The 18,677-nt window shown below is 51.4% G+C and overlaps 1 protein-coding gene across 1 annotated transcript; it reads right to left on the bottom strand.

Annotated features, from left to right (window-relative positions):
- Positions 1–6,487: 6,487 nt before the first annotated feature.
- Positions 6,488–18,280, bottom strand: SELPLG (selectin P ligand). Its single transcript, XM_008004586.3, has 2 exons — positions 18,117–18,280; positions 6,488–8,589 (listed from the first exon to the last, which is right to left on the bottom strand). The coding sequence occupies exon 2, from the start codon at positions 8,582–8,584 to the stop codon at positions 7,286–7,288; it is 1,299 nt and encodes a 432-aa protein (XP_008002777.1). The 5' UTR covers positions 8,585–8,589; positions 18,117–18,280; the 3' UTR covers positions 6,488–7,285.
- Between the last annotated feature and the right edge of the window lie 397 nt (positions 18,281–18,677).

The following is an 18,677-nucleotide window of genomic DNA, read 5'->3' on the forward strand; positions in this document are numbered from 1 at the left end:
AGATGGACCACAGTTTATTTATCCATTCACCAGCTGATGGATATTTGGATTGTTTTCAGTTCGGGGATCTTATGAACAAAGCTGCTGTATACATTTGTACCAGACTTTGTAGGAACATCTGTTTTCATTCCCTTGGGGAAATATCTAGGAGTGGGATTTCTGGTTTGGATGGGGAGTACATGGTGAGTACATGTCTAACTTTATAAGAAACTGCCCAACTGGTTTCCAAAGTGGCTGTATCATTTTGCATTCCCACCAGCAACATGTGAGTGTTCTAGCTTCTCCACATGCTCACCAGCACTGGGTGTTGTCAGTCTTTCTAATTCTAGTCCTGCTGGAGGGTGTGAAGTGGCATCTAACTGTGGCTTTAATTTGCATTTCCCTGATGGCTAATAACCTCAAGCATCTATTGCAACAGCTTTCCTGGAACCTCCACCTGGAGGTTGAGCAGACCCTGAGACTCAACTTGGCTGAACCCCAGCTCAGGATGCTCCTCCCACCACCAGCCCTGTAACCTCCTTCTATGGCTTTCCCAGCCACCCCGTTGCACCCCCATCAGGACAGCTGCCCAAGTCAGAAACCTGAGATTTCAACCTCCTTCTTCCTCACTTCCAACCCATCAGCAACTCCTACCCTTCCTTCTTCCCAGTTATCTCTCAATTCCACAATTTCTTTGCACCCTGCTCTAGTCCAGGTTCTCCTCATCCTCACACAGCCTCTTCCTCCTGCTGGCTCCTTCCAGCTGCCCCCACTTTGTCCGTTCCCCTGGGGCAAACTCCTGTGCCCATGATGTTGTTCCCACTGCCTGGAACTTTCTTCCCTCTATCCCTTCCCTCCCAAGTCAATAACTCTGTGTCCGTCAAGTTTCAACTGTGATTTTCCTAACCCATGCTCCCTGGCTCTGGTCCCATTGCTCTCAGCATCTCTCCTCTGAGCTCAGGGCCCAGCCATAATCTGATCTTTTCCTGGGTGATTATTTAATCAATCTGTCCCCCTGTAGACCGTGAGCCCCAAAGGGGTCTCAAACTCCTGGCCTCAAGTTATCTGCCCACCTTGGCCTTCCACAGTTCTGGGATTACAAGCCTGTCCTACTCACACGGCATCCCAGGGCCTCTCACAGTGCCTGGTACATTCCATAGTAATCGGTGGCTTGGTTGAGTGGCAAAGAGGGATGGGATCTGGGGAAAGAATTTGGGGAGCCCCTGCCAGATCCGCTGCTGGATGAAGCACCCCCAGGGTGGCAGCCCCAGCCTGTCAGAGACAAGGGATCTGGAACAAACCGAGCCCATCGTCCCCCGCCCCCATTTCCTGTCTACCCTCCTTCCTTCCCTGCTGGCAGAGCTGAGGTCAGCACAGCGTGGTTTCCTGACCGTGCAACCTGCCAAAGCAAGTGGTTCGGCTTTCTGAACCTCAGTTTCCCTGGCAAGAAAATGGAACAATCATTGCAACCACATTATGGGGTTGCGTCCTAAATGAGGTAATGCAGACAAACTGTTTGGCAAGGCACTAGGTATGCAGTAAGTGCTCAGTAAAGGCCAGCTACTTGCCCCCGGCCATCCCTCTTAGTCCTAGGCCCCAGCTCCGCTGTGTTGTGTTCTCTGCAATGAGAGGGCTGTGCTGTACTCGGTTACCCTCCCAAGTAACAGTGCCTTCCCTCAGCAGCCACGAGCCACAAAGGGTGACTAATGGGGGACTTCCAGGAGCCAGGGCAGGTCAGCAGGGCTGAGGTTTTGGGGCGTGGGATTCCCCCAGAACCCCGCTGTGATCTTGAGGACAGCATGACACAGTGGTAAGATCCTGGCTTTCAGGCCTGGGTTCCAATCTCAAATCCTCTTCATGACCTGGGGCAGGTGACTTCACCTAGCTCTCAGTCTCAGTTTCATCTTCTGTAAAATGGGGAGAATACTAGAACCTTCTGTGAGAGCTGTTTGAGGGGATTCACAGGGATATTGCAGCTGTGTGTGTGTTAAGGATGTGTTTGCTGAATGGATGAGTGGGGTGATTCAGGCTGGCAGTCCTCAAGGGCATGGGAGGCCCAGGCAGGAGGGGAGGGCACAGGGCTGTGCAGGAGCCAGACTACATCTGCTCGTGAGAGCTAATCAGCAAAATTTTCAGAATTTTGTGTCAGTCGTTTAATAAACTAAATTCTATTATATTAAAAGCCAAGGTCATCAATACTCAAAACTCACTAATTCCTAATAATTGTACTACATTATTCGATGATCGATGCTCTTGTTACTAACATTTATCGTATCATCGACTATATAATGGTTGGTAGCTCAAAATCGGCTGTGGGAGTATTTGCATGGAAGACATTGGCAAACGCTACACATCAGGCCTTTTTCCCATTGGAAGCCAGTTGTTAAACACTTACCAGCAGGCCACTGGCTCTGGGGCTCCTTCCTGGCTGAATGATCTCCAAGTCTGGACCAAGGGAATCGCAGGCTTCCGCCTGCTCTAAGAGCTGGCGGCGGGCGCCCCCTGGTGGCCGATTCAAGCACTCGGCTTCGCCCACCCTGAATGAAATCCCAGACCTTGGAGAGAGAGAAAACTGTAAAGGGAAGGTAGCCCTCTTCCAATGCAAATGGAAAGCTGTGGTTACACAGCATCCTCAGGAGCTGTCAGGGAATAGGGGGAAGCTCCCAGGAAGACGAGGTGACAAGATCCCTGGGGAACAACTCAGAGGTCCCCATGTCCTTCAGCCTGAGTCCACAACCCCCTGCTGTGGAGCCTTCAGCTCCTCTTCTCTGATTTTTCTGATCCCTCCCAAAGGGGAGGTAGACTCAGTCTCTCCTGACCCGTCAGCCTGGCGACCCCGGGTGTTAACTGACCCAGCCCACGGCAGACACTCCCACCCTCTTCCATCAGCACCCCCAGGACACTTTGAACACACCTGCCTGAGTGTATCAGATTTGATCCTTCTAGTTCAGGGGAGGAGATAGAAGCTGCATTTCCAACATGTGTGGGCCCTCTCCCCACTCCTCCCCAATGCTGTCCCATGGCCCCTCCCCCTGACAGCTCTTTCCTGCCTTTCCTTTGTCTCTTCATCCAATCACTCTCTCCCAAGCCGCAGTCAACTCCTGCCAGACTCAACCTTCTCTGTGAACTTCCCTTTTCCAGGCTAACCTTGGGGGCAAGGAAAGAAGTCCTTCACTTCCAAGGAATAGGCCATTGAAGGTATTTTTTTTCTTTTTTCTTTTTCCTTTTACTTTTTCTTTTTTTTTTTTTTTTTTTTTTAGACAGCTTTTCACTGCTGTTGCTGCCAAGGCTGGAGTGCAATGGCATGATCTTGGCTCATGCAACCTCCACCTCCCAGACTCAAGTGATTCTCCCATCTCAGCCTCCTGAGTAGCTGGGACTACAGGCGCACATCCCTGCACCTGGCTAATTTTTTTTTTTTTTTTTTTTTTTTTTTTTTTTTTTTTTTGTAGAGACAGGGTTTCACCATGTTGCCCAGGCTGGTCTCAAACTCCTGAGCTCAAGCCGTCCTCCTGCCTTGGCCTCCCAAAGTGCTGGGATTACAGGTGTGAATGACCACACCCGGCCAGAGGTATTTTTCAAGAAGAAAAATAAAGATTATCCCCTGAGATGACTTTTATTCCTCTCCTAAAAGGTACAACAGAGTCTGTTTTAAGCAGTAGCTTCTTTCTGTATATATGGAAATGACTGGAAGGTATTTGGGAGCAGAAGACCAAGAACTCTCCAAATCCTAGTTTTCTAATCTGACTGAAACTGCCTTTGCAAAAATTATGACTGAGGAAATTATGACAGTGAAAGAGACCAGACCTAACAGACTCCATCTTGCTTCTAACCGTTAAGCTGTCCTTGTTCATTGCTTCCCAAAGTTAGGCTGAACTAACTTTGGGAAAGAATTCAGTTCATGTTTTGACTCTGTAACAAAATTAATAATATCCTTTCCCCCTGAAAAGACCCCCTTCTTGCCTGGGGACCAGTCTGCCTTTGCAGGACTAACACATTAGCTACAAGATTAGAAATTATGGTTTAGGGGTCATGCAGCCTCTGGCTCCAAGAGTCTAAGCCTCCCCAAATTGCTCCTGGGGATAACATCAGTATTGTAAAACCTAAGATCACTGCTTGAGATATTTTGCAGACCCTGCACTGGATGGATCAGTTGACACCACCTAGACCGGTATTCTGGCTCAACCAGTTCCGCCGTCGCACCCAGGAACAGAAGACATTAAGAAAATCTCACTGCGACCCCTATGATTCTATCTTCAACCTGACCAATCAGCACTCCGCACTTCCCAAGCCCTTGCCCACCAAATTGTCTTTAAAAACTCTGATCCCCGAATGCTTGGGTAGATTGATTTAAGTAATAAGAAAACTCCCTTCTCCTGTACAGCCTGCTCTGCGTGAATTACTCTGTCTCCATTGCAGTTCCCCTGTCTTGATAAATCGGCTCTGACTAGGCAGCAGGCAAGGTGAATCCCCGACCCTCACAAGGTAGTGTGGGTTTTCAATGGGGTAATGCAAGTGTTGCTTAAATAGCAGTGCCAACCTGGTTTACTGGGGCTGAGTTTCCCAGAATATGGGACTTTCAGTGCTAAAATCAAGAAATTCCCAGGCAAACTGGGACGACTGGTCACCCTATGCTTAAAATCAGACGTCGGCAAACTGACAGAGCTGAAATGAGCTTGCTGCCCATTTGTAAATAAAGCTTTATTAGAACACAACCATGCGCATTCATTTATGGACATATTGTCAGTGGCTGCTTTTGTGCTACAAGGACAGAGTTGAGTTGTTGCAACAGAGGCTACAGTGTTGCAATAGCTAAAGCCCACAATATTTACCGTCTGGTCCTTTAAGAAAAAGTTTGTCAGCTTGAACTTTTCCATTTGACAGCAAGTCAGTGCTTCTGTGAGTTGTACAAAAGGTTGCAGGCTGCATCTAGGCTCACCAGTAAGCTACTGGCTGTTAATGGGAGACAGGGCCTGAGTGAAAAGGAGAGGTCAGGGTGAGCTTCTGGAGACTGGGAAGGATTCTGTGCTTGGCCAAGCTGTAATCAGTCAGGCCCCCGAGTCCTCTCCTAAGCCCATCTGTGCACTTCCTTGTAAAATCCAGTTCTGGGCCAGGCGCGGTGGCTCACACCTGTAATCCCAGCACTTCAGGAGGCCGAGGCGGGCGGATCACCTGAGGTCAGGAGTTCGAGACCAGCCTGACCAACATGGAGAAACACCATCTCTACTAAAAATACAAAATTAGCTGGGCATGGTGGCGCATGCCTGTAATCCCAGCTACTCAGGAGGCTGAGGCAGGGGAATCGCTTGAACTCAGGAGGCGGAGGTTGTGGTGAGCCATATTGCACCGTTGCACTCCACCCTGGGCAACAAGAGCGAAACTCCATCTTAAAATAAATAAATAAGTGAATAAAATCCAGTTCTAGCAAGAACTCTGCTAAGTCAGCTTAGCAACAACCCTTCCCTCACCACTCCACATCTGATCACTTCCTATATCTGATCACATTCCTCATCTGCCACCATCCCCCAGGTGATGTCTGAGCACCCTGGCCTGCCTCCAGTATGAATCCTGTTAGGTTAGTGTAGAAAATGACCGAGAACCCATCCCCAACAGTCAGTTTAGCCAGAATTCCTCTTCCCCTGATGTTTCCTCTGGGTAATTTTCCAACTGCAGATGTCCAACCCTGCTCCCGGCTATCAGTTCCCACTTGTACTCATAGTTGAGCCCAAATGCCCCCACTGCAAAATCCCATAGCTGCAGCCCCTGCAGTGATCGACAGAGTCCCCCTCACCTTAAACAAAGTCTTCCTTACCATGCTTTAACAAATGCCATTGAATCTTTTTTTTTTTTTGAGTCTTACTCTGTCACCCAGGCTGGAGTGCAGTAGCGTGATTTCAGCTCACTGCAACCTCTGACTCCCGGGTTCAAGCAATTCTCCTGCCCCAGCCTCCCGAGTAGCTGGGACTACAGGCACGTGCCACCACACCCCACTCATATTTGTATTTTTAGTAGAGACAGAGTTTCACCATGTTGGCCAGGCTGGTCTTGAACTCCTGACCTCGAGTGATATACCCACCTTGACCTCCCAAAGTGCTGGGATTACAGGCGTGAGCCCCTGCTCCCAGCCCCTTTTTTTTTCTTTAACAGGAGGATAGATTGATGTTTAGATGGATATTGGTCGGAGGTTTGGCGGGGACCAAACTCTGTGGGCCAAAACTGGGTAATGGAGGAAGTGGAATAAAGTGGTCACTGGTGGGGAAAGGGCAGCCTCCCTTTGGCCCCCAACAGCCTGAACTTTTCCCGGCCACCCAAGTATGTACAAGACCCCCTGTTGTCCAAGAGGCAAAACTGAAGTCAACCTAACAGCCCATGAAAGAGGCTTCCTGGGGGGCCAGGGGCTGAGGGCGGACAGCTGAGGACCAGCCCCCACCCTGCACTGAGGGATAGAGAATTCCGGGAAGGCTGCCTGAAGGAGACAGCCTTGATACCTTGAAGGATTCAGCTATGGTTTGTCCGTCACACATTTATTGCCAGCACTGTGCCTGCAGTGGGGATACTGCAGTGAACAAGACAGAGTCCACCCTGGAAAGTGGCCACAGGGGAAGGCAAGAGAGGACGACTGGAGGGTTACTTGTCACTAGAGGGAAGCTTCTCGGTCCACACAGTCCCAAAGAAGGGTCTGCCCTTGGGCCCACGAAACCCATCCCAGTCCTCACAGGCTGAGCCTCACCCTGGGTTTTCCCAGAGAGGTGCCCCAGAAGACCCAAGCTGCCCGAGTCAGAGGAGCAGCAGGAAACAGCCTCAGGAATCTGTCACTCTTCAGTACTCCTCCCTTAGAATGTCCACTTCCTGTTTGGTGACCATGGCAACCAGAAGACAATGGCGGTGCGTGTGGGGTGGGGGAACTCCGTCTTCCTTGGGTATGTGGGGAGGGGACTCCAGTGACCAGGAGAAGCGGAGAGAGCCATGGGAGACGTTAGAGGGACCCAGATAAGATGGGGGACAGGAAAAAGGAGACAATCTCTCTCAAGTAAATGGCCTCCTTCCCTGGACTCGGCTGAAATGTGGCTGGAATGTGACCAGGCTTCATTCGAGGAGGGAGGAAAGAGGTGGCTCCACTTGCCAGTCTGCTTGGCCCCAGGCTGCTTTTGTCCTGTTTGGGTGGCCAGGGTTCCTTCCCTGAAGATCCCCATCCCCAGGGGTCTCCGAGGAAGCCCAGAGCTGTGGAATGAGGTCTGGGCACTCAGGGGAGGCCCAGGAGAGACCGTGGAGGCTGGGGTATTGCCAAAACAGATGGCAGGGGGAGCTAAGGGAGGAAGCTGTGCAGGGTGAGGTCATCCCCGTCACGGTCCTCCCCGGGCTCTGGTGTCAGGCCCTGGCTCTTGGCCTTGGGCAGGCCCCCATTGGCTAAGGCGGAGGGCCCCTCACCCCCATCAGGCAACAGGGACGAGATGCAGACCATCTCGGTGGGGGAGTAATTACGCACGGGGTACATGTGGCCCTTGCGGGAGAGGCGGACTGCCAGCACCACAGTGCACACGAGGAAGATAGTGGCCACCAGCGCCAAGATTAGGATGCCCAGCAGGCACTGCTTCACAGAGATGTGGTCTGGGGATCCCACTGGGTGGTTGATGGACAAATTGCTGGCTGCCATGGGAATGCCCTTGTGAGTAACAGAGGACACAGAAAAGGGCATGAACAGACCCCTTTTGGTAGTAGGTTCCATGGACAGGGCCTCTGTGGCATTGGGTTCTGTGGACAGGGCCTCCATGGCATTGGATTCTGTGGACAGGGCCTCTGTGGCTGCCAGTGGAGTGGTCTGTGCCTCTGTGGCTATGGGTTGAGTGGTCTGTGCCTCTGTGGTTGCCGGAGGAGTGGTCTGTGCCTCTGTGGCTGCTGGTGCAGTGGTCTGTGCCTCCGTGGCTATGGGTTGAGTGGTCTGTACCTCCGTGGCTGCCGGTGGAGTGGTCTGTGCCTCTGTGGCTGCCGGTGGAGCACTCTGTGTCTCCGTGGCTGCTGGTGGAGTGGTCTGTGCCTCTGTGGCTGCCAGGGGAGTGGTCTGTGCCTCTGTGGTCGCCAGTTGAGTTGTCTGTACCTCTGTGGCTGCCAGTGGAGTGGTCTGTGCCTCTGTGGCCACCAGTTGAGTTGTCGGTGCCTCTGTGGCTGCCAGTGGAGTGGTCTGTGCCTCCGTGGCCGCTGGTTGAGTGGTCTCTGCCTCCGTGGCTGCTGGGTGAGTGGTCTGTACCTCCATAGCTGCTGAATCCACGGACAGGGTCCCCATGTTGGCCAGCTCCGTGGTCAGCTCTGTGACTGACCCTCCTGTATCCAGGCCAGTAGAATGCCTTGCAGCAGGCTCCGCAGTGGTAGACTCAGGGTTTCCAGGCCCAGTCAGAGGAGTGGTGTTGGTGCTGTTGCTCAGTATTTCTGGAGGCTCCGTTTCTGGCAGGAAATCATAATCCAGGTACTCAAATTCGGTGGCCTGTCTCCGGTTCCGGGCAAGCAGGGGACCCAAGGCTTTCTCGGCTTCATCTGCCCAGGTGTCCCACAGCTGCAAGCTGCTGCCAGGGCCCAGTAGGATCAGCAGCAGGAGGAGTTGCAGAGGCATGGCACCTGGGGGGAGACAACGGGTGGTGGGACATCAAGACAGCTTCACCCTTGAGCTTAGCAAGCACCCTAGACCACCACCCTCTACTGCCGCAGCTGGAAGCATGTCTGGTCTGGAGCAGGGGCTAGGGATTTAGGCATCCCTGACATGCCTGGGATGGAGAAGACCCTCAGCCAGTAGCAGTTGTTATTATTACTAATCAACATGAATAAAGCCATCCAGGAGGACCCTTTAACTTCTTCTAGATGTGCATAGAAATTGATTTGCCTCCCTCTCCATTTTGGTTAAGCCATTTTATTTGTGGACAAGACAATCCATTGGAGTGTAGAAAGAATTAGTGCTTTGCTTCTAATTCTATTAACTTTTCATGTCACTCTTTTTTTTTTTTTTTTTTTTTTTTTTTTTTTTTTTGAGATGGAGTCTTGCTCTGTCACCCAGGCTGGAGTACAGTGGCGCTATCTCAGCTCATTGCAACTTCTGCTTCCCGGGTTCAAGTGATTCTCCTGCCTCAGCCTCCTGAGAAGCTGGGATTGCAGGCATGCACCACCACATTCAGCTAATTTTTGTATTTTTAGTAGAGATGGGGTTTCACCATGTTGGCCAGGCTGGTCTCGAACTCCTGGCTTCAAGTTATCCACCCACCTTGGCCTTCCACAGTTCTGGGATTACTGGCATGAGCCACTGTGCCTGGCCTCATGTCACTCTTTCTTAATTTCAAGTATTGTATTATTTATAATGTATCATAAGAGTAAAGTAGTACCTGCATAGAATTCATAAATAGATTAATTGCCTGCTTATGAAGTCCATAAGCAGAAGAGTTTGGAAACCACAGACCTCCCAGATACAGCTGCTTATTGGACCTTTGAGGCTTCTTGGAGTCTGATTCTTCCTGCTGCCCCCTCTCCCTGCCCACTGCCACACCACCTCTACATGTCTCTCTTCCTCCTTCTCCTATCTTGCTTCCACTCTCCCATAGCCCTTGCCAGTCCTCAGAGTCTCAGTTTGTCTCATTCCTTCTCAATATCTTGGCTTGGTCCCATTTGCTTTGGTGTTGTTCTCATCTGCACAATGCACAACAGGGATGACGGTGCCTACTTCATAGCCTATTGTGAGGATAAAATGAAGGGATGCATGCAAGACCCTTAGCACTTTGTTTGCATGACAACCTCTCAGCAAAGGTTGGCTGATTTTGTTCTTTCAGTCAACCTGCACTGTAAGTCTTCAAGGGCCCAGAGCCATTCAATTACACTCTCCATGGCCAGGAAAAAACTCAAATCTTTTCAGAACAGCCCTGCTCTCAGGGAGCTTATGGTCACTGAGTGTGCCTGTGGGTAAGACCACTGTCTATTCAGAGACTCTACATTGTCCTCCCTACTAGGTAGCCAGAAAAGACAGCGCCTCTTGTTTGGCCATCTCATTGACCTTTCTTCTTGGCACTGTGAACACCTGTGCTTTCTTGTTTGCTCTCTCTCCCCTCATGCTCTCCTTGGCACTGGCTGGTGTTTACAGAATTCAAAATTCTGTGCTGAGAATCCTATGGTGAGTGACAGCCACGTTCTGGGGCAGGATTCAGATATTCCTGCATTCCCTGGACATAACGCCCTTCAGCAGCACACAACCCTTAGAATAGTGTCTGATGCAGAGCGGGCATTCAAGAATGGCACCTGGACAATTTCCAGTCTCTTCCTTTGTACTTCATTCACATGATCTGGAGGAAGGAGCAGTTGCTCATCATTCCTCAGGTGACTATAACTCACTCACGGGCGCCTCACCTTCCAGGTTCAATCTGACCTCTTTCACATGTTAGTTAGAATTATGTTGGTTTCTTTTCTTTTTTCTTTTTCTTTTTCGAGACAGAGTCTCGCTCTGTTGCCCAGGATGGAGTGCAGTGGCATGATCTCGGTTCACTGCAACCTCCACCTCCTGGGTTCAAGCAATTCTCCTTCCTCAGCCTCCCAAGTAGCTGGGACTACAGGTGCACACAACTATGCCCAGCTAATTTTTGTATTTTTAGTAGAGACAGGGTTTCGCCATGTTGGCCAGGCTGGTCTCAAACTCCTGACCTCAAGCGATCTGCCCCCCTCAGCCTCCCAAAGTGCTGGGATTACAGGTCGTGGGCCACCGCACCAGGCCTATGTTGGTTTCGAATGTGCAAATCTGATCACATCTTAAACTAGTTTATTTCCATTTATTTACTGACTTATTTATTTTAGAGACAGAGTCTCACTTTGTCGCCCAGTCTGGAGTGCAGTAGTGCAATTATAGCTCACCGCAGCCGCGACCTCCTGGGCTCAAGTGATCTCACCTCAGCCTCCTGAGTAGTAGGGACTACATGCACATGCCGCCATATCCGGCTAATTTTTAATTTTTTTTTGTAGAGATGGGGTCTTGCTATGTTGTCCAGACTGGTCTCAAACTCCTGGCCTCAAGCAATCCTCCTGCCTCGGCCTCTCAAAGCACTGACATTACAGGCATGAGCCACCACACCCAACCCATATCTTAAAATAATTTCTTAGGCCAGGTGCAGTGGCTCACGCCTGCGATCCCAACTCTTTGGGAAGCCAAGGCAGATGGATCACCTGATGTCAGGAGTTCAAGACTAGCCCGGCCAACATGGTGAAACCCTGTCTCTACCAAAAACACAAAAATTAGCTGGGCATGGTGGTGCTCCCTGTAATTCCAGCTATTTGGGAGGCCGAGGCAGGAGAATTGCTTGAACCTGGGAGGCAGAGGTTGCAGTGAGCCAAGATCACACCACTGCACTCCAGTCTGGGAGACAAGAGCAAAACTCTGTCTAAAAAAATAAAAATAAAAATAATTTCTTAAACCAAACTTTACGATATTTGCACCAGAGACATCTGGCCCTCACAATTATCCCCATTTTACCAAGGACGACACTGAGGTTAAGAGAAGTGAAGTGACTTGCCCAAAGACACACAGCTGGTGAGAAGTCAAGATCAGATTGAAACCCAGTGACGTTCGGGAAGGCATGAAGCCATCAGGAGAGACCTGACCTCGCTGAGGAGACAAAAGGCTGGGCTTGTGCTTGGGTGGAAGAGGGAGGGCAGAGTAAGAAAAAGGAGGAGCTTGAAGGCTATGTCACCCAGAAAGGCCCGCCACATGTTTACCAGGTGCCATGCAGGGCACAGGGTTGAAAGCATAGACTGTGGGGTCAAAAAGGACGTTCAAGTCCTAGCTCTGTCCCTTACAAGCTGTATGACCTTGACGCAGATGCTTGCCTCTCTGAGCTTCAGTTTTCCCATCTGTCAAATGGGGATAAGAAACAGTGTCCATCTCATAGGGCTGTTGAGAGAGTGCAACAAGGGGCTGGATTCAAAAGTTCCAGGCTGGTGGGCGTGGTGGCTCATGCCTGTAATCCCAGGACTTTGGCCCTAAAACCAGGCTGCTTCTGGCCCAGGCGCCATCTAGACCCCAATGTGGGCCACATCTAGGCTGTGTGGAGGAGCAGGCTGCAGGGAGCCCAGACGCCAGCTCCAGAGACCCCGCCGTGTGGCCGTCCTGAGTGACTCAGGAAAGATCCTCAGGGGGCTCCACGTTGCTGGGAAGCCAGGGCAGGCAGATCACTTGAGCCCATGAGTTTAAGACCAGCCTGGGCAACACAGTGAGATTCCCATCTCGACACAGATAGAAAAATTAGGCCAGGCATAGTGGCTCACACCTGTAATCTCAGGACTTTGGGAGGCCAAGGCGGGTGGATCACTTGAGTTCAGGAGTTCCAGACCAACCTGGGCAACATGGTGAAACCCCGTCTCTACGAAATACAAAAAAATTAGCCAGGAGTGGTGGTGTGCCCCTGTAGTCCCAGCTACTCGGGAGGCTGAGATGGGAGAATTGCTTGAGCCTAGGGAGATCGAGGCTGCAGTGAGCTGTGATCGCGCCACTGCACTCCAGCCTGGGTGACAAAGCAAGACCCTGTCTCAAAAATAAATTTAAAAATTTTTAAATAGAAAAATTAACCAGGCATGATGATGCACACCTATAGTCTCAGCTACTGGGGAAACTAATGCGGGAGATCGCTTAAGCCTGGGAGGTTGAGACTGCAGTGAGCCGAGATTGTACCGCTGCCCTCCAGCCTGGGCAACAGAGTGAGACCCTGTCTCAAAACAAAACAAGAAAACAAAAGTTCCAGGCTTACAGTAGGTGCTTAATAAATGTAAACACACACACACACACACACAAACACACACACTTTTGCCTCCCAGTTTGCCTTCAGAGCAGCAGAGTTTCTTTGGGGTAGAGTTCCTATCTGGGGGAAGAATCTACGGCCCAACCTTGGCCGCACTTTCCCGGGGGCAGGGACTTTAGGAAGAAGCCACCAGCCTAGAGACATATTTCATACTTAGGAGCACACTCACAGCCACCAACCCCCACTTGGGCAGTTCTCTGTTCCTGGAAGGCAAAGTCCTCAGCCACTTCCTGGAAGCAGAGAAGGTGGGGGCAAGGTTGCAAGGCTGGTCCCCCTGGTTCCTGGGTTGGGGGAGGCATCTTGGTGAGTCAGGGCCGGACTTGCAGCAGCCCGGAGGCTGGGAGAATAACACGGAAACACGGAGGGCGCTGGGGCCCAGTTCTTCGGGTAGGCTGTCACTGTCGCTGACCCCTTCCCTACACCCATCCTGACAGCTTCCTGCACCCAGAGACAGCTGGGGTGGAGGAGAGGCTGGGGCCTGAGTCCCACATTTGCCCCCACTTAGCGGCAGGTTGCTTCACCCTCTCTAAGCCTCAGTTTCCTCATTGTAAAACAAGCGATATTGCTAAAAAAAAATCATCATGAGAATTGAATGAGTGTGTGGAAGGCCCCAGATGCTGGCTTCCAGCGGGGGGTACTTTATCTGGGGACTGTCTTTGGGGCTGCAGGCAGAGGCGCAGAGGAAAGGGAGGTCTCAGACTCAGAGGGTATGGAGGTGGCGGCCTCTCTACCTCCCCCGTGGGCATTTGGGCTTTGAGAAAGCAGAGACTTCCTTACCTGTTGAGATAAGACCTGGTGCACTGGGAAAACCCAGGTCTCCTTTCCTGGGCTTGTCTAAAGCAACCACCTTATCTGACATGTTCCTGGTGTCACTGCTGAAAGTCCCTCATCCCCAGAAACCCCTCACTGCCAGGCAAACCGGGTGTGGGGGAGTGTTGGTCACCCCAGCCTGGTCCCTGCCATCCCATGGGCTTGAAGACACAGCAGCCTGGAGCCAGGCCACAGCTGAGCAGGCATCAGCCTGTCTAACAGAAAGAAAATCTGAGGCTCAGCCGGGCATGGTGCCTCGACCTTGTACTCCTAGCACTTTGGAAGGCCAAGGTAGGAGGATGACTTGAAGCCAGGGGTTCAAGACCAGCCTGGGCAACATAGTGAGACCCCGTCTCTACAAAAAAAATTAAAAATTAGTCAGGTACGCTGGTGCATGCCTGTCATCCCAGCTACTCAGGAGGCTGAGGGCAGAGGATGGCTTGAGCCCAGGTCAAGGCTGCAGTGAGCTATGATCGCACCACTGCACTCCAGCCTGGGTGACAGAGTAAGACCCTGTCTCTAAGAAAAAAAAAAAAAAGACATATTTTTTTAAATGAAATAAAAGAAAACCTGAGGCTCCAAGAGATCTTGTCTCAGCTGAGGCCACACAGGTAGAACGGGGAGGAGCAGAGTTTCCTTACTGTGTATGGCAGGCAGCATAATGCCTCCTTCATATTTGCTACAGTAAATGTATTATACAACAACACAAATGACATATGCAGAAGCCCCTCCCGTGGAGGGATGACTTCATCGTCTCACTGGTTGCTGACCTCGGTCCTCCTCACCTTGTGTTCGCTGGCTCTAACGGTGCCATCACACCGATTAGCAAGCAAGGACCAGAGCGGCGGGATCGCTCCCAGGCCCCACCTTCCACCTCTCCTCTCCCCGGAAGGCAAAAAAAACAGTCCCACAGTAGAGGGCCAGGGCAGGGCTCCTACAGAGGGGTCTCCAGTGGCCACATCCTACTCGTCTCAACACCTGCCTAACGGAGTAGGTCAGAGACTGCTCGTTTTGCCTCTTTGGCCCTAAAACCAGGCTGCTTCTGGCCCAGGCGCCATCTAGACCCCAATGTGGGCCACATCTAGGCTGTGTGGAGGAGCAGGCTGCAGGGAGCCCAGACACCAGCTCCAGAGACCCCGCCGTGTGGCCGTCCTGAGTGACTCAGGAAAGATCCTCAGGGGGCTCCACGTTGCTGGGAACCTTGCACTGAGAATCCTGAAACTGGGAGTCAGAGCAGGCAGGATCTTGGAATGTTAAAATTCAAAAGACTGAGCATCTCAGGGTTTGGGTCAAGTAGTCACCAAGAGAAGGAAAGCCCCCAGATAACTGAGGCACAGGCAGCAGATCTGAGTCTGGGTAGACAGGACAGGCCTTGCCCTGCCCTGACCTGGAGTCACATCAAACCAGGTCAATCCCAACTCTGTCCCTTAGAAGCTGTGTGACCTTGGGCAACTCACCTCACCTCTCTGAGCTGTGGGTTCCTTAGCTGGAATACAAGGACAATGGTAGCCCCTGCTTTTTATGGGGTTGTTGTGGGTTGAAGAGGGCCAGGGAAATGCCGAGTTCTCCCAGAAGCCTTTCCAGATTGCCCCAGGCATGATTAGTCACCTCCCTAGTTTAAATCATTTCTGCTGTTCATTTACTTTCTAAAAATGTATTCACATTGACTCCTAAACTTCCAGAATACAGGAACTACAGCTGTCTTGCTGATCAGGCCACAGGCCCAGGATTTAGCCGATGGGCAGGCACACACCTCTCGAAATGCTTGTCGCAGTGGCTGGCAGCCACTGTGGCTGTCTGCTCTGCTGCCCCCACCAGACCAGAAGTTTTCGGAGGGCAGGAGCTCTCCTGGCATCCCCAGGGGCCTCACTAAATGCCTCTGCAGAAGAGGACATGTGACTGAGGCAGGGGGACATGCATAGCACTGCACAGCACGTGTTGTCTTCAGACTTTTCATACCACGTTAGACAGCTGACACTTTCCAACCTCTTTCCATCATCTACCCCAACTCACATCAGGGAGCCACTGTAGACGTGGTTTCCCTAATTATCATCCCCCTCATGACATGTTTATTTATTTACTTTTAGAGATAGGGTCTGGCTCAGTTGCCCAGGCTGGAGTACAGTGGTGCAATCACAGCTCACTGCAGCCTTGAACTCCTGGACTCAAGCGATCTTCCAAGTAGCTAGGACTACAGGTGCGTGCCACCAGACTCAGCTACTTTTAAATTTTTTCTAGAGATGGGTTTTCACCGTGTTGCCCAGGTTGGTGTCAAACTCCTGGGCTCAAGAAGTCCACCTGCTTCAGCCTCCCAAAGTGCTAGGATTTACAGGCATGAGCCACCGTAACCAGCCCTCCTCACAAAACGTTAATAGCACAGATATGCTGTATATCTGTTTAATGTTTGGTGGCTTACAAACCACAGTGTTAGTAGAGATTTTTTTGTTACACTCCACTCCCCCAACCTCCAGCCCGCCAAGAACCAAGTTACACCTGTTGGAACCCAAATTTGCTAGCCTGACACAGAGGCAGTAAGGTACTTGGCACAAATGAATTCAATGAGACCTACATGCGGTTAGTTGAACAACTGTCTTTAAACAGTTTTCTAAAGACCCCTGGGCAGACAGACAGATTAACAAACACAGACCCCCAACACACACACACCAGCCATCTTATCTCCTTCTAGACCACTGGCCCCCACTGCCATCTTCCTGTTCAAGTTCAGCAAAGGAGATCGAGACACAGGCCTAGGGTCACCACAAACTCCACGAGCACCCTGCAGCCAGACGCCACGCCGCCAGAGGCAGCTGCTTCTCCCCTGCGAGCCTCAGTTTTCTCATCTGGAAAAGGGGCACTGTCCACCCTCCAAGGTTCTCAGCTGATTGATTCTGCACCTCCTCCGAATGCCCCGCTCTGGGCCCAGCCCGGTAGCCCAGCCCTTCCGCTGAGGTTTAACTCCCTGGCTGCTGGCCAAGCCTCTTGAGGGAGGCATCAACCGCCCAGGGTGCCGCCTCCCTAGGCAACCCCAGAGGAAGAGACTCTGGGGCCGTCCGAGGACCTTGGAGCCACCTTCTGAAGCTCCGGCCCACTGAAGGGCCTGGCTCTGGGGGCCTCAAAGTCAGAGATGGAAAAAAAAGGAAAACAGAAGAAAGAGGAAAGAGGAAGAGAATTCCAGGCAACAGAAGCCCAGATATAGACACTATGGTGTGTGTGTGAATGTGTGTACAGCAGGGCGCAACCAGCCCCCACCTTTTCCTTTTAGTGTCCTGAAAGTATCTCAAATACAAACTAAAAAGAGTATTCTAATTTTTTTTCTTTTTTTTGAGACGGGGTCTCACTCTGCCACCCAGGTTGGAGTGCAGCGGCACAATCTTGGCTCACTGCAACCTCCCCCTCCCAGGTTCAAGTGATCCTCCCACTTCAGCCTCCCAAGTAGCTGAGACCACAGGCATACACCACTATGCCTAGCTAAGTTTTTGTATTTTTGGTAGAGACGAGGTTTCACCATGTTGCCCAGCTTGGTCTCGAACTCCTGAGCTCAGGCGATCCACCTGCCTCGGTCTCCCAAAGTGCTGGGATTACAGGTGTGAGCCACTGCACCCAGCCAAGTATTCTAAGTATTATTATTATTATTATTGTTTTCCCTTTTGCTAACAATAGTATCCTAATTCTAATATTTTAATAGTTTGCCACAGACAAGTGTCATTTTCTCAGTCTTATAAAAAGTGGGAAGAATGCATCTTTCTCTGAAAATCACTTTTTTGTGCATCCATAAAATATGCGGCTTCAATACCAATCCTGCACTCCCTCTACTTTCTGGAATCTTCCAGACCTAATCTCAGCTCCGCCCCTAAACAAATCCCTTCACCTCTCCCGGTCTCAGTCTCCCATCCAGGAAAGGAGAGGGTAAGATCATTTCTAGGGAAACACTCATGGTTTCTCTGATTTTCAAATTCAGAATGCCCCCAAGCCAGAAGTCGCAGGCAAACTGGTCAGGGAGGGAAGTAAAGTTAACGGGAGGCTGGGGCTGGTGGGTCACGCCTGTAATCTCAGCGCTTTGGGAGGCCAAGGTAAGAGGCTTGAGGCCAAGAGTTTGAGACCCCGTCTCTAGGAAAGGTAAAAATATTAGCTGCATATGGCGATGTGTGCCTGCAGTCCCAGCTACTCAGGAGGTTGAGGTGGGAGGATCACTTGTGCCCAGGAGTTTAAGGCTGCAGTGAGCCATGATCGTGCCACTGCACTCCAGCCTGGGTGACAGAGTAAGACCTTGTCTCAAAAATAGAAGAAGAAAAAAACAGTTGGCAGGAGCACAATTCAGAAGAGACACTAGAATAAGGCCACAGACTCCAGGAAGGCTTTAGTCTTGAGTCAGAGGGGCCTCAGTTTGCCCTCCCCAGGGGTTGCAGCTCAAGAAGGGCCTGGCGGTCCTCCCGGGCCTGCCAGCAGCTATGAGGCAGGCCCCTGGCCCATGGGGACCTCCAGCCACTCCCTGTGGTTTTGCAAGCCAGCACTTACCACTGTGCTCAGCAGAGCATGGGACAGCTGCCTCGTGGGCCCAGAAGAAGGGGCTTCTCTGCTTTAGTGATGAGGTCCCAGCCCACACTGCTAGGCACTGCTGTGGCACCCCCTGCGGCAGTCCCAGACCTGAGCAACCCCCAATGGCCGTGTGTGGAAGGAGGAAGCGAGAATGTGGTTACTTAGGCAGGGCCATGTGACAGCCCACACCCCCTTGTTTGTGACAGCTTTGGTGACAATGTTGATAAAGACGGGGTGGGTAGTAAGGCACCTCCTAGGTCTGACATTGCTCTTGGTTTCCCATAACTGTGAAAACACTAAGAACCAAGTAGAAACTTTCTGGGGAGAAGTTCTTCGGCTGGGGGTGGGGCCCAAACTGAGAAAGGCCACAGCATCACTTCAGCGGCAATGGACAGTCGGGGCCACAGGGGGCCCCCGGAAGGACGGGAGCGACCAGACGAAAAGGAGAATGGTCTCGCTTCTTGCCCAAGATTGGCAGGGGGTAGAGAGAGGGTGGAAGGTGGTCGGGAAGTAAAAAACACAAAACATGAATCTTCAAAG

Source organism: Chlorocebus sabaeus, chromosome 11, assembly GCF_047675955.1.
Source record: "Chlorocebus sabaeus isolate Y175 chromosome 11, mChlSab1.0.hap1, whole genome shotgun sequence".
In the NCBI taxonomy this organism is placed as follows: Eukaryota; Metazoa; Chordata; class Mammalia; order Primates; family Cercopithecidae; genus Chlorocebus; species Chlorocebus sabaeus.